At 35.7% G+C, this 24,403-nt stretch overlaps 1 protein-coding gene across 3 annotated transcripts in view; it reads right to left on the reverse strand.

Moving 5' to 3' along the window:
- Positions 1-348: 348 nt before the first annotated feature.
- Positions 349-24,403, reverse strand: part of LOC123540074 (uncharacterized) — a 180,335-nt gene continuing 156,280 nt past the window's right edge. For all 3 annotated transcript variants that reach the window (XM_053526120.1, XM_053526119.1, XM_053526121.1), the window contains 2 exons: positions 9,240-11,842; positions 349-536 (listed from right to left, as the gene is read on the reverse strand). In XM_053526120.1, coding sequence (XP_053382095.1) covers positions 10,584-11,842 — 1,259 coding nt within the window. In that variant the 3' untranslated portion in view covers positions 349-536; positions 9,240-10,583. The remainder of the gene's footprint in view (positions 537-9,239; positions 11,843-24,403) is intronic.

Raw genomic sequence — 24,403 nt, forward strand, 5'->3', positions numbered from 1 at the left:
TACTTTTTTATCAAAATTATGAAAAGTCCGCCACGGACTCTACAATGTTTTCGTAAAAATATGTTCTTCCTAAAGTAAATATGAATGTCGTCTGCTAGGAACAAACTTTACTTATTAACTTTACTTCTTAACGTTTCTTATAAGAAAAAAGTTCAAAAACGATGTGTTAACAAAAGTGAAAGCCAGACATTTCATTACTAACTAATAAGAAATTCAGTATGAAATTTTTCTCTAAAAACGAAAATTTATATCTGGGAAAACGTTTTTCTCACAGACTCTTGGGTTTTAATACGATTTTAAGTCCTGCAATGTTTTTGTCCCAATGGCCGGAAACAGAGGTGAGCCAAGTATATCATGGTGTGTGTAGCCTAGCCGCCGGAAGTATAGATCTTTGGTCCAGAAGTATTTGCGGCCAATTGTAAATCCACGTATTTTATTGCGATATATACGTAGCATGGCCGCCGGAAATACGTCTATAGTTTTGAGGTGTTGTCAGTTGGCGTCGATCTTTTATCTGAAGTATCAAGGAAACTGACCTGAAAAAGACATTGAAAATAACATAATTAACGTTTTTACTATCATTTGAATACTCGCCTTACTGCGCATATGTAACCATGAAAAAGTTGTAACCAATTTCAAAATTTAAGCTTGCATTGCTTCACAAAGGCATGGTACAAGTTTTAGCATAGCTCACATACGACATTCAAATCCATGGACACGTTTAAGAATGCTGACATATACGATACATGTTTAAGAATGTTGACATATACGATACACAAATTTGCTGGCATATTTTTGAACTTCGAGCCAGCTCGACATTGAAACTTTATTGAATGTCGAGCTGCCCAGACATTCGACGTCTGACATTATATTTTTTATGTTTCTTAGATACAAGTCACTAAATTTATTGTACTTTCTGAAAGCCTCGGTAGACTATAAAATTAGTTAATGAATGCCATGTATAAAGTGATTTTTTTTTCAATGGGAAAAAGAAGGCATGCATTTGAAAACCAGATTTGTAGTTATGGAAGGCGAAATGAATTACCTTTTCAACGTCTTGGTAAGAGAGCGATAATGTATTTGAATTGTTGCAATTTGAAAAAAGACGGATCTCCTGAAAATGAGTGATCAATGACTTGAAAATAAAACAAGGTTCTTGAAACATTCTTTTTAATACAGTGCTTATAGGGATCAATATGAACGCCAGAGAAAAAAAGACGTGTTTGCGAAAAATAAAGTAATCATAGATGTAAGAGGAAATGAGAAATCGGAAGGGAAATCCTTAGTTTAAAAACTAAAATATAACAAAAGTTCAGAAACTATAACAGTGCGCTTTGCGGATAAGATGGGGAAAAATGTTATGGTCAGTAATGAATGCTACCAACAGAAATAGGAAATGAGAACACTAGAAATAAATACAACAATAGGAACAAATGCACAAACAGACGAAATCTGGAGGGAGAAAATAATACGAAACACGCAACTGTCTAGCATAGTTATTTATCTTTTATACATATTATTATCCACTTACGAAGAAATATTTCAACCCTCGAAAGAAAGTAAAAATTCGCTCTAAAGGCTGATCACTACCAAATAGAATGTAAGCCTCCGCAGGTCTAGTCACAAGTAGTCCAAATATAAATAGTACTAATCTTTTTTCCTTTCCTAGTGCATTTTCTCGGCAGCAACGTGCTTACTTTAACCCTACCGCGTTTCAGTATGTATCACTTTGCATTGTAATGGGAAAACGGGATGTTCCTATCGCATGCTAGAAAAAAATGGCGGGCGTAAGAATTTAATGTCACGAAAAAGAGAAATTGAAAGAAGCGAAAGTAGTAAATTCAGCGGGTTGTATTTAACGAACTGTAGTTTTTTATATAAAAGTTAACACCCCCTTTTCTTTTTGTTTTTCTAAAGTAGCGATCTGTTCTTCATGGGAATATAAGTCTCTGAAAAATTGATATGCTAGAAAATGTCGAAACACCGTTATGAAGTGAGTGGATTTTATATGAAATAAAGAACAGCTGGATTTAGTGGTGTTCAGCCTATAAGGGGCAATACATGTTATTTTCTGAAAGCCCTCGAAAATGAATGGAAATGCCATTAATCTATTCTTTATGATGTAAAATGGTAACAAATGGCTGAAAACGCTTAAATTTCTTGTGTTTTTGGAATTTAGATCGAATTTTCGACCAGGTGGCACTATTTTGGTTCGTTTTAGGACCTAGTAAATGTCTTTTCTCGCATTTTAGCACTTCATTTGTCTAAATAATATTGAAATTAGCATGTTTCTGAATGAAAATGACAAACATCGTAACGATTAAATGGATGGTAAATGTAAATTCCACGAATAAGGTAAAATTAATTGAAATATTGCTTGCACAGGGCTAAATTTTGCATATTTTTGGGGATGGGGGTGACCTGTAATGAATGGTCATTTCTCTACATTTTCTCAATATTTTGCACCAAAACAAAGCAGAATCATTGTGAAATAGGTGTATCTTGAGAATGAATGCAAATTCATGGAAAAATCAGACCAAAATTTTCTCTTATAGGCTGATCACTACCAAATAGAATGTAAGCCTCCGCAGGTCTAGTCACAAGTAGTCCAAATATAAATAGTACTAATCTTTTTTCCTTTCCTAGTGCATTTTCTCGGCAGCAACGTGCTTACTTTTACCCTACCGCGTTTCAGTATGTATCACTTTGCATTGTAATGAAATCGGCATGTTCCTATCGCATGCTAGATAAAAATGGCGGCGTAAGAATTTAATGTCACGAAAAGAGAAATTGAAAGAAGCGAAAAGTAGTAAATTCAGCGGGTTGTATTTAACGAACTGTAGTTTTCTTATATAAAAGTTAACACCCCCTTTTCTTTTTGTTTTTCTAAAGTAGCGATCTAGTTCTTCATGGGAATATAAGTCTCTGAAAATCTGATATGCTAGAAAATGTCGAAACACCGTTATGAAGTGAGTGGATTTTATATGAAATAAAGAACAGCTGGATTTAGTGGTGTTCAGCCTAAACAGTTTACATTTAGTGTTATCATACCTATTACAGCGAATATCATACTTCGTAAAATTTATGGGAACCCGGTGTGATGGTGACATCATTCATCGCGTTCTCGCACTGGCTTTAAGATTTTATTTGTTTGTTGTTTGCACTCCATGCAGAAATTTGACAATACAATACAATACAAATTTTATTTATTGTCGGTATGGCACAAAACAAATCATCATTAGCTATGAATAAGATTTTTGCACTTCAAGGAAGAGTGGCTAGAATTGTTTTTAATAAAGAATTGCAGACATAAATTTGAAATGTTAAAAGAACTTGGATGGATGAAATTTTCTGATCGATGTAAATACCATACTGGAGTAATGATATTTAAATCTACTAAAAATCTGGTACCATCATACATATCTGATATTTTAACATTTTCCAGCACTTAGGTCAGTTATACATAATGATATTATAATACCCAAATGTCGCACAAATTATATGAAACGATCATTGAGCTATAATAGCGCTAAAGTATGGAATATCATTCCACAATATATTCGTTGTGTGCATTCACTTTCTTCTTTTAAAAGCAAATACAAAAAATACTTATTAGGGTCTGAATAATCTACAACATTTTTCCTGCAGTTGCTATTTATTTATTTTCTTTTAATGGATGAATGCGTATCTGAGTGGTTTATCTTTTTATGATTGTATACATACTTTATTTTTCTAATTAAATGGAGTGTTTGTCAAGAGTGAATGCTTTATTTAAATGTTCATCATTTTAATTCTGTCTTATATTATATTTAGATAATCTGTTTTAATCTATTTCTGTGTGTAATATTACAGAAGGCCACATTGAAACTTAAGATATTTAATATGTTCTAACACTGTTATATATCTTTATGTGTTACCTTCTTTAAATAAAGTTATTATTATTATTATTATTATAGCTATTGAGCGACTTGCGATGGGCTTTACACTTCCTGACCGTTTTTTTTTTCAGTAGCGTATGCAGTTTTCATTACGAAAAAAGTAAAAGAATCATGTTGGCGTGGAAAGCGAATTTCTATGACTGATTCGGGTGCTCGGATGTTCGTGGAGACAACAGTCTGCGGTGTATATATAAAGCGGAACCGGAAAACATCGAAAATATGCCTATCGAAAACAAAGACGAGTAATTAAAACGTTACAGTCTCAGGGATTTTAATCCCCTACTACGCAGAGGTTAAAGGTTGAATGGCACTCGGCGACGCTCAGATGAATCAGAGGAAGCAGCTACATGACTGAATGTATCCATGGAAACGACAAACACCGGATGTCGACCTAGACGAGATTTACCGAGAGCAGCACTATAGGTTATATACCAATAAAAGAAATTGTTCTTTGTTTCATATAAAATTCAGCTAGTTCAGAACAATTTTGTTACAGTTTCTAGATTTTCACTCCGTCGTAGACCTATTTTCCACAAAATATCCATACATTTGCTTCAAGAAAACGAAAAGAAAAAGGGGTGTTGAATAGTATGCAGTGAAATGCAAGTCAACTGAAGTCAGGTACCCTCATATTGCCGCATTTCAGAAAGCGGTCCGCAGAATAAACACCCTACTTTCGTTTTCAAGTAAACAACTCGAAAACATGCGAATATGAGCATGAAAAGTGTCCTATTTTATGTAGAATTCATTCCACGAGTGAAATAATGCCCATTTGGCCCCCGATTTACACGCAAATGCGCGAAAAATGGAAAAAATAGGATTTATTTATTAGGGACTTCTTTCGACTACACCACGGAAGCACATTTTGGACCGAATTACTGCATTATCACCTATATTAAGTTGACAATCTGATCACCTCGGCCTTTATGCTACGCGTATTTACCGGAGAATACGGAAATGCCCGATGTTGCACGATTGTTAAGTTGATACAAAAACTCTGATCATGTAAAAACAGACAGACGGGTAAACTAGTGTAGAAACGTGTGCAGACAGGTTTAAATCATGATATAGCTGTACATCTAATTTTTAAAAGAGTGCAAATGACACATTTAATAATGAAAAATTATACCACTAAATTCATGCGCAAATTATCTCGTAATGAAATAGAAAATTGTATTATCTACCCGGGTATAACAGCATAACGCGCGATATAAAGGAGGTGATGTTTACGTCACATCCTGTTTTTGAATTGTTTTGTATCATTATTCCTGACAGAATACTTGTGAAAACTTCAGTCTTTTCTCACTCTGTTCACATAAACTCTCGGCTTACTGTTTTATCATACATTTATTACCAGTAACTTCAGAAGCCAAAACATGTAACAATGGTTTTAACAAGCCTGTTAAAAGAAATTTGCACACCAAATATTTCACGCGTTGCCTAAAGGCAATAACGTTCTGACGTCTAGAGGTTTTTGAGGGGTAACCCAGTTTAACATCAAACCGACACTTCATGTATTAGTTCAGGCACGAGTGGGTACTGGTCAGAACCACCGACCTGACGTTGCCCCCATAAAATCTCACGCGTACGTAGACATATTCTTAATGAATGTAGTAGTTCTGGTTTAAGTGTGCGTTTTATGGATGTAATATGCCGGATATGCCAATGTTATTCGCCGGAAATGCCTCCGTGGTCCAGTCATTCGGCGGATATGTACTGTGAAGATCTTTTTATGGCAGATATAGGCTTTATTTATGATTTATTGCAAAGAAAAATGTCTGCGGATGATTTTAAGCTTTGATTATATGCTTTTCAAATAGCTGCTTGGTAAACCGGAAGTGAAAGTGAATACTTCCTGGTATCTGTCCACGCAATACTAGCGTTTTTATCGCGTTTCCTTAAATAAAAATCTTAAATAACCATCTAAATGCAAATTTCTTATAACCAAAAAAAAAAATAATAAAATAAAATAAAAAAAAACGTACTGAATTTAGAAGGTTTATTCTGTGAACAAAACTGGAAATATTGCAATATGAGGGCTGCCGTTTTAAGCAAATGTATGGATGCTATTTTGAACATGTGCCGATGACTGAGCGAAAACAAGAAAGCATATGAAATAGGTCTGATGTGTCTGTAATATATATGTATGAGCCGTGCCATGAGAAAACCAACATAGTGGGTTTGTGACCAGCATGGATCCAGACCAGCCTGCAAATATGTGCAGTCTAGCTTAGATAACTAAACTATATGTTCGGGAAGTGTTCCCTGTAATGTGACGAGCCTCAATTCTTAACATGAAACAAATGGCCATCTTTCATCATTTCTTTAATTAAAATAGTTATGCTAAAATGTCAAGATATTTATCAAATACGCACGAAAGAAATATCCCATGACTGCCTGACCTTTGTCTTTTGACATACTGATTCAACAGGTGTTAAGGGGTCATCTATTGACCACAGGCAATTATCCTATGATATTTGAAGCCTGTAGTCCAAAGTGTTAACCACCGATATCAGTTTTAAGATCACTGTGATTTTGACATTTGACCTTTTGACACAAAAAGTCCGAAAGTAACTGTAACCTTGACCTTTGACCTACTGAACAAAAGAAAAATCTTTCATCTACTCACTAAAAACACCCGCCCTTCCTGCAGTCAAACGCGTTCTACAATTATAAGAACATCACTATGTCCCTGCGACTATGACCTGGACCATTTGAAAATATAAATATGTTGTTTATTGACAACAGACAGTTGTGCAATGAAATTTGACACCAGTGGTCCAAAGCCCTTCTCTATTATCGATGTGAAAACATTTCCAATCCTAAGGTCACTGCATCCTAGGCCTTTGACATATTTACTTTCAAAACAACAGAGTTCATTTACTTCAACGTGCAATAATTTAAAAAAAAAGATGCCTTTTACAGTTATCAATGTGAAGCCGCGTTCAGTCTCAATGTCACTTCGGTCTTGACCTTTGACCTTTGACCTCTGACCCTTAGAACATCAGGGCTCATTTACTGATCACAAGCAACCATTCTTCTTAGTTTGACGCACGAAGGTTAAAGACTTGTTTATTTATAAATCAATGTCATATCGTTTCAGTCTCAGCATCAATGCGACCTTGACCTTTGACCTAGTGACCCTTAAAACAACAATGTCATTTACTGACCATAGACAATCATCATATGAAGTCTGGCCTCTGTTGGCAAAATTGTGCCAGTTATCAATGTGAAACCGCTTTTCGGCTCAAGTTCACTGTGACCTTGACCTTTAACCTACTGATCCTTTAAACAACAGGGGCAATTTAATGTATACATGCAATCATCCTACCAGTGTAGGCCACTGACTGCGACCTTAACCTTTGACCTATTGGATCTTTAGACAACAAGGGTCTTTTGCTATCCACATGCGCTCACTCTGTTAAGTTTGACGCCGGTAAGTCAAATTGTTTTAAAGTGATCAATGTGAAACCGTTTTCAGTTTCAATGTCCTTGCAATTATGACCTTTGGCCTATTAACCCGTTATACAACAGGGGTCATCTTCTGACCACAGGCAATCATTCTATGAAGTCTGAATTCTGTAGGCCGAAGATGTGAAACCGTTTTCAGTCTCTGTGACATTGACCTTAGACCTTTTGACCCTTGACTCAACAGGTGCCAGGATACGTTTTAAGTATTAAGGTCACTGCGACTTTGACCTTTGACCTATTGACCTATAAAACTACAGGGGTCATCATCTGACCACAGTCACTTATCCTTTGGCGAATGTAGGTAAACATCTTTTTCAGTTATTAATCAGGATACGTTTTCATTCTAAAGATGACTGCGACATTGACCTTTGACCTATCAACCCTTAAATCTACATGAGTCATCTTTTGACCTTAGGCAATCATTCTATAAAGTTTGGCACAATTATCTATTAAAGGTTGAATTATTTTTCAGTTATTAGTCAGGATACGTTCTCAGTCTCAAGATGACTGTGACCTTGACCTTTGACCTACTGATCCTTAAAACTACAGGGGTCATCTTCTGACCACATGCAATCATCCTATAATGTTTGGTGCATGTAGGTTAAAATCTTCTTCGGCTGTTAATCATGATACTTTTTCAGTCTATAGGTCACTGTGGCCTTGACCTTTGACCTGTTGACCGGTAAAACAACAGGGGTCATCTTCTGAACTCAAGCAATTATCGTTAGAAGTTTGACGCCTTTTAGGTTTAAATCTTTTTCAGACTCAACTGAGACTAAGAATGTTTTGTAAGCATCGGGTCAGTTATCAATGGGAAACCATGTTCATTCTAAAGGTCACTGTGACCTTGACCTTTGACCTATTGACCTTTAGTACGATAGGGGTTATTTACTGACCACAAGCAAGCATCCTATTAGTCTGACTTCTGTAGGCCAAGTATTTTTCAGTTATCGATCTAAACCGTCCTCAGTCTCAAAGTTCATTGTGACCTTGACCTTTGACCTTTGACCCTTGAAATGACAGGGGTCATTAACTGACCATAGACAATCATCCTATGAAGTCTGACATCTGTTGACCAAAGTGTTTTTAGTTATCCATGGTAAAGAGCGTGTAGTTTTATTTTGTTCTTGATCGGAAAGAGACGTACAGACAGACGGACGGACGTTCCTACATATGAATACTTATGTGGCTACTCTTTTGTTCTCTCTATTGTTCTTTTAGCCATGTAAGAGAAAAATAGCCACATAAAAGCCTTACGGAATGAATGACATCAAAGAAAATGTACAGTTACCTATTGTTCCTATAGCCACCCAAGTATGCAAATGTGAGCTCGGACAGACAGACGGACGGACGGACCGTCTTCAGTCTCCAGGTTATTGTGACCTTGACCTTTGACCTCTTGACCCTTGAAATGATATGGGTCATTAACTGACCATAGACAATCATCCTATGACGTTTGACGTATGCTGACCAATATTTCAGTTATCCATGGTAAAAAGTTTTCTTTTGTTCTTATTCGGAAAGGGATGGACAGACAGACGGACGGACAGACGGACGGATGGCCCGACTAGTAGATGCAGGCCCGATATGGTGCGGGAGTGGAGTGGGTTTGGGGCTTATAAAACTTTAAATATACTCCAATTTCTCAAGATGAAAAATAATAACTATGGTCAATTTGGGAACAGAGATCAATGAACGATTTCTGTTCTCAAGGAAACATTTTTTACAAAGATGGCCCCTTTTTACATGACGTGGCTCAATTCTATAAAACTGTTAAAATATATATTTAAGTTTAGAATATAATAAATAAAAGCAAATAAAATAACTTACTTGTATATTAATCCATGTATAACAACGTCCATCCTTTCCTACGAATTGGCTCCAACAATTAATTTTCCACACGCGATTGACACTATTTTTTTAATTATTTACACATATGCATGTCACAAAAATGTTATATGTCTGTGTGTAAATGTGTGATATGTGTTTTATGAATAATGTTTATATACATTGACACTATATGTCTGAGTTTATTTAGTAACTTAACTTTCAACTTTTGTTTCAAACACAAACTTCCAGCTATCATCCTCCGTAACTCGGAGATTCTGAGATGAGTGTATATATTGTTTAACGTGTTCAAACTCTGTTCTCGGTTCTATCTTACACTCCACGTCTATTGTTACTGTGACTTTGTGTGAAAGTTTCTCCACTACCTTAACGAGATCACGCAATGTTGAAGCAGACATGTTTACATCCCTCAAAAGAACACTTTCAATATTCGCCATTTCAGGAGGCAGCGACATTTCACCTAGATTGATATCCTCCAACCTCACGTGTTTCACTTGACTATTAACTTTCAATTGTGACACTTCAGGTATCCCGCCCAATTCTAACTTCCTTAGATCTGAATGCTGACTAAAATCTAAACTGAAAGTACACGAACGCTCGTACTGGGTACAGACTAAGCACGACAATCTAATCTCCGTCATTGTTTTTCTGTTTATAATATAATTCAGAAAGTCATTCAGTACATCGTGGCTCATCTCGGAATCCCAGATATAAATTGCTTGTAACAGAGAATTATTCTGTAATGTTTCCAACATTTCACGGCTCCAAGAACCACGTAGACCAGACGACATAACAGTGACACATTTCGGCGACTTGTCCAACAGTACACGAAGCTGTGCGTTTTCTCCTTTACCGCAGTAGAATATTTTATTGATCTGGAACAGTTCGTGCAATTCACAACAATCAATAATTTCACGTAAACTACGACGACGGTATTCTGTGTAGATATTTATTGACGCCATGTTGCTTTTATTGTGCCCCGCGAGCTGTGCTAAATATGAAAAGTATTTTTCTTCTTTACAATTTTCACTAAAGAAAAAATCTTGGCAGAAAAGTTTGAGTTCCTTATCGCTCGTGTTTTCTTTCATACAAGAAATGTACATGTCTTGTATGTCTTTCAGAGGTTTACAGTATTCGTTAGTCGTGGATCTGTATTCGCTCGTTATCTTATCCTCGCTAATGACTTTCATTAAATCCTTTGACATTGAGGAAAATACTGTTGCGTTTATTCCGCTGATGAAAACGAACACTTTCGACATAGCTAGAATTCGTGCAACACAATGACAGAACGATAGAACTTTAGTTTGTACTTCTTCTTGATCCCAGCTAACACTGATATATAATGCTGCAAAAAATTCTTGCACTGTTGCGTGTGAAAAGGATGTTTTTTTGCATTTGCTTATTTATTTTCGTCTGGTCTTTATCATGTGTAATTATCCCTGAATGGCGACTTAACTGAAGCAAATCTTTATCACTCAGACATTTTTCTGCCACTGCCATGTCAAATACAAGATTTTGATCCTTCGTTTCATCGAATAATGTTTCAAATGCTAATCTTCCTAAAGCATTCAGAAGATTGTAGTGTTTCCTACAATGTTCATTTCTACTGATACACTGTGGGATATCACTCTCTGGTTGTACGCAAGACTGTTTCATGTCGGGATATTTTTCAAACGTTCGTTTCAGAAGAAGATTAGCTATTTGACAATATAACTCAGTTCTAGATTTTCCTAGATCTGTTTCATCACACCATAAACACAAAAGATACACCAGTAAGAGCGGAATAGTTTCCAAATCCGAAATACCTCTTTCACTGACAGCGCGATCAAACTCTTGAATATGTTTTTCTATGTCAGTTTCACCCCACAGTAATGATATCACACTCCTTTTTAATCTTCTAGCAGACGATTTACTAAGTCCGACAAGTTCTAACTTTCGTTCTATTTCACTTGCACGTATCTTACTAACGCCCAATTTCCACGGTCTAGTTGTTGTGAGAATTGTACATGTCCTCCTAGCTTTCCTGCGTGGAATGTCACTTTTTGCGTGTGTGAATTCGTCCAAACCATCCAATATTATCAGGCACCTTTCGTTAGAAAGAATGTTTTCAAAATCACTAGTTGAAATAGTGTGTGCTAGATCATTAGTTATTTGTTTTTTAATCATTTCATCAATGTCCCATTCTTCGGAACAATCACGTAAAGACAACAAAAACACAAAGTCAAAATTCGACATTGTACTAATGTCTTCCTTCTTAAAATGTTTATCTTCGTTTGGGATACAGTTTTTGGCTTGACACCACGTTAAAACAAGTCGTTTACTTAATGCTGTTTTCCCAAACCCAGCATCCGCAGTAAGGTAAATTTTACGACATGGTTCATTTTTCTTGTAGAACACATCATGCAATGAGGTAACCTTTGATCTAGCTTCTTTGCCACCTCCACGCGCCCTCTGAATTTCCACTGACTCAATGTCTGGTATGACGTAGAACTCGAGGAGAGGCGTGTCATTTTCCTCCAATAAAGGTGACAGTGGTAGAGTATGGTACTCTTCTCTGTAGAGACCAATCAAATCTTCCCTCAGGTCTGAAATATAAAAAAAATCCTTTGTTAAAAATATGTGAAACAGATCCATTTTCTAGAAGAACATTTATACAGTCAACCCAAATAGTTCTTACTTACTTCATACAATGGGCTATGATAGATGTATGTATATTGAAATTTCAGCTTGTTGGTATTTTAACACAACTTATATGTGTATGAACACGTTTACATTTACTCAAGTAAACTGCATCTTGCTGAAATTGTCGACCTAGCGGCCATGTGGCCTGAAACTGGCATCCTACCGGCATAAAGTTAGCGGCCTGTTGGTAGAATAGCTATAAATGAAAATCCGCGACTAGCGACTGATTATAAAAAAAGTTACAACTAAATATCTACTAGTTAAAAATCATTCTAACACGACCAGCAAATAACCTACATACATGTAGAGCAAAATCTATCTCGGGTTATTCTGCGACATAGCACTCGCGTGCAATGACGTCATCCGATCAAGGTGCGTTGCACGGTAGTTACCATTTTTTCTTACACTTTTGATACTATTATGTCGTGTTAGAATCGAAATAACAAGTTCCCAAGTGTGATTTATCGTAAAAAACCCTTGTTTTTCGTTCTTATGCGAAATAATATATCACTCAGGCTTACGGCCTTCGTTCTTATGCGAAATAATATATCACTCAGGCTTACGGCCTTCGTGATATATTATTTCGCATAAGAACGAAAAACAAGGGTTATTTTACGATTAATCGCACTTGGGAACTTGTTATTTCGATTCTAACATGGCATACTAGTAACATACTTTTTACAACCGTGCTACGCACCTGGATCGGATGACGTCATTGAACGCGAGTGGTATATCGCAGAATAACCTGAGATAGATTTTGCTCTACATGTTTGTAGGTTATTTGCTGGTCGTGTTAGAATTCTTAATTAAGGCTGATGTATTTCAGATAACATAAAGAAGCCACGACAGTTTAACATGACATTTTTGTTGTTGTTGTTGTTTTTGTTTGTTTTTTATTTATTTGTTTTTTATGGTTTTTGTTTTTTTTATTTCCCCAATGTAAAATCTTCACTAACAGTCTGCGTTGCAACTTTTCAAAGTTCATAAACATTTTTTATGTTCTATCAAGTCTTTACGTTTTCCTTATATATATCGTAATTTCTAAATTATTGCTTTATGCTTAAAAGACAAAAAGATGCCGGAATGCGTGGCTGACAGACCGCTATAATGGAATTTTCAGAGTTACGAAAATTTTATTCTATGCGTTTCATTTACCATAAATAAACCATAAATATGATTGTTTCTTTTTAGTAATATGCATACTGTAACAGGAAGCCGTGCAAACGGGCAATGTATATCTCTCTAAAACACAAAATGTGCTTTTTATGCTATTTTATCTTTAATGTGTGTATTCACAGTTTCTTTTATTTTATTCGTATTTTCTAAATCATTATTTGGAAATAAATACATGAGCATGGCAATCCGCTAGGCCACTGTAATTAAAAGTTTTGTGTTATGTACTTCATTGAGCAAAAATTATATCCACAAACTTGTATTTTTCTTAATTTGTTTGTATCAAGTTCACTCTCATTATGCTGCGTTGAAACTTTAAAATACGATATGCACATTGGGGTATGTTTTTCAACGATGGAGAGTTTGATTAAACCCTTTTCTCAAATATATACTCCGGCAAATAGAAAAGATACTTAGTGTGTTTTGTTTTATGTGATTATTTGAAAGCTGTGAACTCGTACCAGTTTTCACAGCGAAAATCTGTTGGTAATAACAACTTTGATGACGATTGCGCGAATAGAAAACTTTCTAGAGTGCAGATTTCAACGAAACTTTAAACAATTTTTTATCAACATGTTTATTTCATAACGGTCAAATAAGGTGTATATTATGTCCATGTGCATATGTTTTAGTTTTTAGAAGCCGCATATCTCAAGCAGATCTAGATTTAATAGTATTCGCTGGATTTGGTTTTAGTGCGTCGGCCGAATCACTGTCTGACTTCGAATCACTTAAACCTCATCATTGCGGATTCGAGCTCCATGTGAAGAAGCCATCCAGCTGGCTTACGGAAGGTTTACTAAATCACATTTCTAACACGAGTTTCTGTCAGTTTGTAAGAGCAATCTGTAGAAGATTGTAGCTAAACAGTGAACTGAATCCTATTATTTTATGTCCAAAATCATTTGCAAATGAGATGACTTATTCAAAAAAATATTCTGATTTCCAGTTGTGTAATCAACTGATTTCTAAAATTCGAATATTTATTTGTAACGAAACTTTAGTTATTTATAACTAAACTGCTATAAAACTGTCGTAAGCATGATATATATGTTCCACGTTATCAACTGCCCGAGTAAATAAAAAAAATATTATTTTAGGTTTGTACCAATCTTGCAGCAGACATTTAAATGACACTGTTTCAGTCACAATTCCGTGTCCTTTCACTACGCGAATAAGTTAGAATTCTTGCTATGTTGCTTCTCCCGTAAAATAAACATACCTTTACTCCAAATTTATTGTTTTAAAAACAAAAATCCTTCTATAAATGTTTTTGCTCTGAATCTTCTGACTGATCACGCCACTACCAGCGTCCCAAATGAAATAAACAGCAGATTTATAAATAGCGACGCGTATCAGGTGTCAGAATCTATGGAAGCATACTACAGACAAGGAAAACAGAAAATTACTCCTCAAGTCATGTGTACTATGTTAAAAGAATGTTTAAATGTCTAATGAAAAATATTTTCATTAACTTCCTACATTTGCGTTTAAAATCTCTTGTAGAATTATGATCTTATTAATATGATTTCGAATACGTACGTAGAAGATTTTAGCTTGTCACATAGTCGCTTCCGTAAACTATAGGTTGTGTTTATGTTTGCATGCTGCACAGGATTTTCCCGTGATATTTCTTCAGTGTTGATAAAGAAGTTATTGTAACAGTACCAAAGTCTGAAATATTTTGATTTTGCCAGGCCTGGGTACCACGAAGGGCCTGTGCCGAGTATGGTCGGGTCTGGCTAAGTCTACGAGAGCCGAATGCATCATTGAAGCTAGGCCAGGCACTGCTTAAACCTTACCCTGCCAAATTACTATAATGAACTTATCCATCACTGGACAATACCATTAACTGTTAAAATAGGAGTATTACAAAAAAGATATTGAACTGAATAGCGAACAGTGCAGATCTTGATCAAACTGCACGGATTTCGCAAAGGCAGAATCAATCGTGTGCAGCATGATAAGGGTTAATGACCCTTTTTAAAACATTTATCATTTTTACTGTGAAATCAGCCAAAACGGACTGTAAGTTTAGACAAATTTTATTTTATTTTTTTTTATTTTGACACCCACATGGAACGTCGCAAGTAAAACTGATAGTGCAACCTTTGAAAAGTTTCCGTATCCAGCGCGAGTTGAATGCATGAATGTTGGAACGACGCTTTAGTTCCCCCATTGAGAGGAAAATCCAAAATGGAAAAGAAACACTCCTGTGAACTTCAGACCGAGATTATAATTCCAACATTTAAAAAAAGTTAAAAACAACATATCTAAAAACATGGGCATATTACTTTCGTATTAGAATTATGCTTAGACATCTACCAATATATCCGTATATGGCTCAGGTTGGTACCCGGGATGTAGAAACTCGAATAAAAGTCAAAATCTTACATAGTGTCAATATCTACTGAGATTCTGTACTTCCATGTATTACCTGTTCTGATAACCATGGCCAACTCAGGTACTCGAACATCGTGTTACTTTGTAGCCAGGACCCACACTTAGTCGACGATGCATAAAACTTGTACATGTTTTGGCTAAACAGGATTCAGCTGGGTCTAAAGCCTTCCAGACATGATAAAAAGCATTATTTTCTATGTTGGAGGCATACTTATAGCTATATATGACATGTCCTGACTTCTCGGGCTATCCTAGGTACTAAAACGTGGTCTCATTCGACAGTCAGGACATACACCTATACAACCATGTAGGATATATGTATATTTCTTTGACACAAAAGCTCGAATCCGGTCGAAAATCTCTTAGCCATGGTCAAAATACGAAGGTAGAAGACAATACGGTGCGCAGCTCTTATTCGACCCTACATACCTGCACGACCATGTTTGATACATGTATATATCATGGTCATAGGGGTTCGAACCGAGTTTAAAGCCTTTCAAACATGGTCAAAATTGACGTATTTCCTAACTTTAAACACTTCCCAGTGACCTTAAATAGCCTGCCTTGACTCTTGGGTAAGTCAGATACTCAAACTTAGTCTCATTGGATAGCCAGGACTCATACCTATATGAACATATATAATATAAGTATATTTCTTTGGCATAGGGGCTCGACCTGGTCAGTTATCTTTTAGACATGGTCAAATACGAAGTTATAAGACCAAACAGTGTTTTTATATCACCCGCCCCGAACGCTAAGGCTATTCAATGTACCCGAACAATAGCCAGGATTCATAAATACACATCAATGTATGATACGGGTATATGTTTTCATGATACATGGTCGAACTTTAACTGAAACATTAAATACGGTAAAATAATTATAGTGCATTTTATTTGACCTGGCGGCGGGGTTTTGCGACGATCCATTACATTGTTGTGCCGGGTATGTAGTACAATGTAGCGTTGAAGTTTAGACGTTGTCTACCGAAGATTACAGATTTAAACTATTATATATTGCTATAACTATTTTTTCTCGTTTTTAGAGATTACCATTATTTGTATAAGTCAAAGATCAACTCCACTCCACAATATAACGACTGAGGTATCGATTTACAGTGTCTATTGCAAGGGAGATTACAGCAGATATACCGGTTGATAGCGGGAACATGTCTTTCTCCCCTTGTTCAGGTGTGCCTGTCACATGTTTTAACATTTTATTTTCGGTAAGGTATTGTAACAACATTTGTAATCATCTGATTATAATCATTGTTAATAAGATATTAGGTAGGACATAGAAGTTTCTTGTTATTTTGATTACTGGGTTTATAAATGCTGATTATTGTACTTTACTGAAATATATTTTAGGATTTCCGAAATTTTGAAAAATGTTTAAAATAGCACCATATCTAGGGGCAATATAAATTGAAACAAACCTGGTGACCTTGTATTTTTATTTCATTTTTCAATACATCATAACATGATTTTTTAATACAAAACATTTCATCAAAACGACCTTATTCCCGGATAGAATTGAGTATAGCCGGATCACGCAGCTCGGTACGCTCTATATGTAATACCGGAAGTGGAGTTTTACGGACTTGTTTACGGCGCTTGTTTGCATTATCGAAGTGGGTAATCTTCTTCATTCAAATTATGTACTAACTGTTCATAAATCTATCAACTGTTTGTTTCTCTATGATGTTTCTTTGACATTGAAGTTGTACCTTCTCGTTCTCGCATTGTTCGCGGTAATCCTAATAAGGAGGTGGTGTGAAATATAGATCCGTAAACGCCACCAGATTCTTAAATACATTTAATTAATAACCTTTCCGCAGCTGTAACGTAATCAATCGCATTAGCGTCTGATGGCCCTTTTATGCTTCCGTATACCATACATATTGACGGGATGACCCTTGCGCGTGGCCCCTAACTATCGACCAATCCATAGGCGACTTTAGTTTTTAAGTTTGGCATTTTCTTTACTTCCGGAAATAGCTGAAGGTCGAGTGATGTCATTTTCTTTGATGTCAAAAACATACATATGCCTGGATAGATTGCATACAATTGTGAGGCTATCCCAAGGATATCTTGTTGTCCTCTGATTATTTTATGCCATGTATCATCGATGACTATGTTAGAATGAATTATTTGTATAAAATATTGTTTATATATTTGCAGTGTACACACTGAGTGTTTTAAATAAAAAAATCTTAATATTAATCTTATACACAGCAGCAAACAAAGAAAATGAATAAGATTAAAATATCTTCATAATTACAGTTGATATTGACTGGCACTTATAAATTTTCTCCAATATTTTCGGGTGTTTTCGTTTGTTTACGCAATATTCACATTCTAAAAATGAGCCGCGCCATGAGAAAACAAACATAGTAGTTTTGCGACCAGCATGGATCCAAAACAGCATGCGCATCCGCGCAGTCTGGTCAGGATCAATGCTGTTCGCTTTCAAAGCATTTTGCAATTAGAAAAAACGTAAGCGAACAGCATGGATCATGACCAGACTGCGCGGATGCAAAGCTACTATGCTGGTTTTCTCATGGTGTGGCTCAAACATATCTTATTTTCTAATAAAATCTACTAAGGAAGCCAATGACACAGTGGTGAAGTAGACAGTTTTTATGACTTTCACATACGTTACTACAGGTTCGAAGTAACTTCAGACCATTTTTTCAAAATTCTTTAAAATGTAATTTCGTCGACATTACTTTTATTCTTACATTATTTCATATAACATATTTCACGAATTTGAAATGTTTTCTCTTGTAAAATTTATTTTCCGGAAACGCTGGTAACAAGAGATTTGTTAGTTTTCAAAGCTTTATCGGGTTAGGCAATTACAATCCCTCGGCAGATGTTATAACAGGAAAAACATGCGTTATCCCTTTATTATAACCTCAACGACAAAATGAAAGCATTTGTTGTTACTTTTGCTGTCGGACTCAACTGCTGTCAAACACTGACAACTGAACACACACTATATCATGAAAATGAAATAAAAAATAAAAGTAGTTATAATAAGACAAACATTCATTGGACTATGATAGTTTAAGAAACGTCACGCTAAAATAAAATGGCAAAATGAGTGTATCTTGTTGCAAAGTACTTCTCTAGCAAGTAGCGCCATCTGCGTGATTAAGGTAATAGACACGTGATGACATTCGGCAATTGTCGCTCGATTCCGATCTCTCCGAATGCTATTTCGGCATCATTCGACTGCTTACGTAGTTTATACGAGCAACCATCAGCAAAATGCCGAAATCTCTTACGGAAAATACGTTACTTTACGGAAATTACCGAATGTCAGTGCGGATCTATTGAATTTGCCAGCAACTTTACATTTGTCACGTACAAGAACAGGCCGTACCCTTGACATTGGATACCGTTCAGCAAGTTTGTCTTGCCAGTTGGATTTCTGGAACAATATAACAAAATGTGGAAAATCACGTGACCTGGAGAGTTCCTTCAAAAGAACACATTTCTTTGTTCAGTCTAAAACTGTTCAGTTATCCTAATTATTTATATATAGAAAAATCAATACTAAAACGTAATATGCTTTTAATTCCTCTCGTTTGTTTTTCCTGAAAATCGAAAGTGGTTTGTCTGTTGTACAGGATAAAGGTCAGTAATTCGGTCTAAAATGTGCTTCCTTGGTGTAGTCGAAAGAAGTCCATAATAAATAGATCCTGATTTTTCCATTTTTGCGAAAATTCGTGTAGAACGACAGCTTTATCACCATTTTTCACTACTAGAATACATTCTGCATAAAATGAGACGGTTTTCATGTTCATACACCCCACATGGCAAATTTTGCAGATCGAAACCGGAAGTAGGTGTTTATTGCGCGGACGAGGGCAAATATGCGCCATTTTTAGGGTAGCAGACCACAACTATCTGGCATTTCACTAGGAACTACATAACCCCCTATTTTCTTTTCATTTTTTCGTTAATTTGTGACAGAACTTTCGTGAAAAATAGGAGTAGGAAAAAAAGATGTTCTCTAAAGATACGTAAAGACGACCTGAAGTTGTCGTTTTTTATATGAAACAAAGAAGGATATGAATAACCGACCTTTAACCTATAAAAGCTAAAAATAAGACTTTTCTTGAAACACATCGCAGTTAGTCTTTATAGTCATAGATAGGTTCTATATGATATCAAAGGGTGTTTCCAATGCACAATAATAAAGAAATTTGAAAAAAAATTGAATTTTAACTAAATTTTGAGTAGATGCGCCTATTTCAGCAGCGACTTCTGGGATTGAAAAGCCAAAATTTTATCTCCAAAATGTCAGAAAATGCACAAAATGCATCCTTCTGGGTCTTATTCATGACGGAATGATGAATGATATTTCAGAATCCCAGTGAAAAATAATGTAAACAAATGAAACGTTTACCAAAATATACGATATAGGACCATAGGACCAAAATTTAGCCCTGTAAATAGGTAGTGGGTGGCTTCTATTAAATATCTATATATTTCTCTAAAATCTCGAAATTTCACAATGAATCTTGCCAATATGTTTGGAATTACATCTTTCGTGAAAATAGAGATGAAAATGGTGTGAAATTTGATAAGAAAAAATTCTTATGGAAAAAGGATTCCTTGGAAGAATTCGCTGTATATATCAGCTGTTTTGCAGGAAAGCATAAAAAAAACTTAAACATGTTTAAACACACTTTCCTCCGTAGAATTAAAACACATCCGCATGTTTATATCTGATAAAAGATATTTACGAAAAAAAGGACCTGATGTAGACATTTCTTTGATGCATAAAACGAACGTTTTAACAAACATTTTGATCATATCCTTCAAAAGCTACACATTTTTTAAATTCATGTTTTTTTTATTTCAAAAAGCAATCGGTTAATAGGGGATTTATCCACGGCGCGAAGCGCCGAGGATGAAAATCCCCGAGACGGTAACGTCCGTATGTAGTTATTCGTCTTTGTTGTCTGCATATACTGAGACAATTTTTTCGATGTTTTCCGGTTCCGGTTTAGGCTGAACACCACTAAATCCAGCTGTTCTTTATTTCATATAAAATCCACTCACTTCATAACGGTGTTTCGACATTTTCTAGCATATCAGATTTTCAGAGACTTATATTCCCATAAAGAACTAGATCGCTACTTTAGAAAAACAAAAAGAAAAGGGGGTGTTAACTTTTATATAAGAAAACTACAGTTCGTTAAATACAACCCGCTGAATTTACTACTTTTCGCTTCTTTCAATTTCTCTTTTCGTGACATTAAATTCTTACGCCGCCATTTTTATCTAGCATGCGATAGGAACATGCCGATTTCATTAGAATGCAAAGTGATACATACTGAAACGCGGTAGGGTAAAAGTAAGCACGTTGCTGCTGAGAAAATGCACTAGGAAAGGAAAAAAGATTAGTACTATTTATATTTGGACTACTTGTGACTAGACCTGCGGAGGCTTACATTCTATTTGGTAGTGATCAGCCTATAAGAGAAAATTTTTGTTTGATTTTTCCATGAATTTGCATTCATTCTCAAAGTACACCTATTTCACAATGATTCTGCTTTGTTTTGGTGCAAAATATTGAGAAAATATAGAGAAATGACAATTCATTACAGGTCACCCCCATCCCCAAAAATATGCAAAATTTAGCCCTGTGCAAGCAATATTTCAATTAATTTTACCTTATTCGTGGAATTTACATTTAACATCCATTTAATCGTTACGATGTTTGTCATTTTCATTCAGAAACATGCTAATTTCAATATTATTTAGACAACTGAAGTGCTAAAATGCGAGAAAAGACATTTACTAAGTCCTAAAACGAACCAAAATAGTGCCTCCTGGTCGAAAATTCGATCTAAATTCCAAAAACACAAGAAATTTAAGCGTTTTCAGCCATTTGTTACCGTTTTACATCATAAAGAATAGATTAATGGCATTTCCATTCATTTTCGAGTGGTTTCAGAAAATAACATGTGGTGTCCCTTATAAGAGAAAATTTTTGTTTGATTTTTCCATGAATTTGCATTCATTCTCAAAGTACACCTATTTCACAATGATTCTGCTTTGTTTTGGTGCAAAATATTGAGAAAATATAGAGAAATGACAATTCATTACAGGTCACCCCCATCCCCAAAAATATGCAAAATTTAGCCCTGTGCAAGCAATATTTCAATTAATTTTACCTTATTCGTGGAATTTACATTTAACATCCATTTAATCGTTACGATGTTTGTCATTTTCATTCAGAAACATGCTAATTTCAATATTATTTAGACAACTGAAGTGCTAAAATGCGAGAAAAGACATTTACTAGGTCCTAAAACGAACCAAAATAGTGCCTCCTGGTCGAAAATTCGATCTAAATTCCAAAAACACAAGAAATTTAAGCGTTTTCAGCCATTTGTTACCGTTTTACATCATAAAGAATAGATTAATGGCATTTCCATTCATTTTCGAGTGGTTTCAGAAAATAACATGTGGTGTCCCTTATAGGCTGAACACCACTAAATCCAGCTGTTCTTTATTTCATATAAAATCCACTCACTTCATAACGGTGTTTCGACATTTTCTAGCATATCAGATTTTCAGAGACTTATATTCCCATAAAGAACTAGATCGCTACTTTAGAAAAACAAAAAGAAAAGGGGGTGTTAACTTTTATATAAGAAAACTACAGTTCGTTAAATACAACCCGCTGAATTTACTACTTTTCGCTTCTTTCAATTTCTCTTTTCGTGACATTAAATTCGTACGCCGCCATTTTTATCTAGCATGCGATAGGAACATGCCGATTTCATTAGAATGCAAAGTGATACATACTGAAACGCGGTAGGGTAAAAGTAAGCACGTTGCTGCTGAGAAAATGCACTAGGAAAGGAAAAAAGATTAGTACTATTTATATTTGGACTACTTGTGACTAGACCTGCGGAGGCTTACATTCTATTTGGTAGTGATCAGCCTTTATGTACAAAACGGCTTCCCATAAATTTTGCAAAGTATGATATTCGCTGTTAAAGGTATGATGACACTAAATGTAAACTTCACTGTTTAGAGCGAAGTTTCACTTTCTTTTGAGTGTTGAATATTTCTTCGTAAGTAGATATATAAAAGATAAATCCCTATGCTAGGCAGTGCCTTAATTCATATTATATCATTTCGTTGTTGTTGTTTTTTCTCGGAGCATTTTTGGGTTGCAGTGTTAAAATCTGAAGAAAATCTACTACAATGTACTTACTCTTCATTATTACAAAGACATAATGGTAACTTAGATTAATTTAGAATTTTACGTTTTTATTTCATGCTTTTCAGTGAAATACTGATATTAATCAGTTAAAATAATGAGTTTCACGCAGTGTTGTTACTCTTTTTTCCATCGTTTCCAGAAATGGTCAAGAAGCATGGGTCGTAATTGCTGCAGAATGTTCGTCAAGTCTTGATGGGTTTTCAAAGTCGAAGGTAGTGGTGTTATACGAAAGTGACGTAAGTATCTGGCCGCAGACAAGAGATGACGGCGTCAATGGGTCCACGTCTTCAACGCTTAATGACACCTTAGTTAGCAGTCTGTTGCTAAGCAAAATTTCGCTCTCCGTGACGACCGTTTAACGGTTTAAGTAGTTTCCATGGTGATGAGGGAGCATCCTAGAACTTTATTCAGCGCTATTTTTGTGGAATTTATTATTCACTCCTACCATCTTCCATGCAGTGGTGCTCGGTTGGGAATGGAAATTCGTTCTGTTCCTTTTCTGCTTAATGTTTCTCTGACTTGAGTTGACTAGAAAATAATTTCCAAGTTTTCTGACATACAAGTAAACGCTTTAGCACGTTCTGACATCATAAGGTGTGACTCAGTGCCCACGATGTTTGTTCCAATGGTAACATTAATTTGGTTCAAAATATCACTGTTATCTACTGAAACATGAACCGTTTTATATTTCAGTGTTTGTGTATAATAACCAAGTTGAACTTATCAACAGAAACGGAAAAATAGGTATTACAAATTAAACTTTCACTTTCTATTACCTTGAATCCAGCTATATTCTAAAAATTATCAGTTACCATGATCCGCGGTAACTGACTTTCTGTGGTAATTTATCCATCATCTTGCATTATTAAACAAGGAAGAATTTCCAACAGGTAAAGCCACGTTCCAAAAACGCAGCCTCAGAAAGGCACACACGAACAACACTCGCACACTACACACACACGAACAAGGACAAATGAAGGAGAAAACAAACAAATACAGGAACACAGTGGAGCACCGCCTTAGAACGGTGAGTGACAAAACCATTCCTGGGGAGTTTAAACCGGTTTATGGGGCACCTAACCTCACTCTTACCCCCACCATGTTCCAAAGTCAAAAGACGGTGTAATAAAAGTTATTCCCGTCAGGTGAAACCCTTACATATGTAAAGGCAACAGAAGGCATGACATTGTATTGTGCTATTTTTAACCTGTCAAATGTGCATATATTATGCGCTCTGTGCGTTCGATATTATAACATTTAGCCCAACTTCGGTGCTATCAGTACATTTATTTATTTCTTTTGCTGGATTTAACGTCGCACCGACACAATTATATGTCATATGGCGACTTTCCAGCTTTGATGGTGGAGGAAGACCCCCAGGTGCCCCTACGTGCATTATTTTATCACGAGCGGACACCTGGATAGAACCATCGACCTTCCGTAAGCCAGCTGGATGGCTTTCTCACATGAATAATTCATCGGCCCGAGTGAGGCTTGAACCCATATCGATGATGGGCAAGTGATTTGAAGTCATCGACCTTAACCACTCGGCCGCGAAGTAAATTTTGGTTAAGTGTCTAAATGTCATTATTAGTATTGTAAGTGAAACCCCTACTCTTTGTTTGTATCGATGG

This window comes from Mercenaria mercenaria, chromosome 16 (genome assembly GCF_021730395.1).
Source record: "Mercenaria mercenaria strain notata chromosome 16, MADL_Memer_1, whole genome shotgun sequence".
Taxonomy (NCBI): domain Eukaryota; kingdom Metazoa; phylum Mollusca; class Bivalvia; order Venerida; family Veneridae; genus Mercenaria; species Mercenaria mercenaria.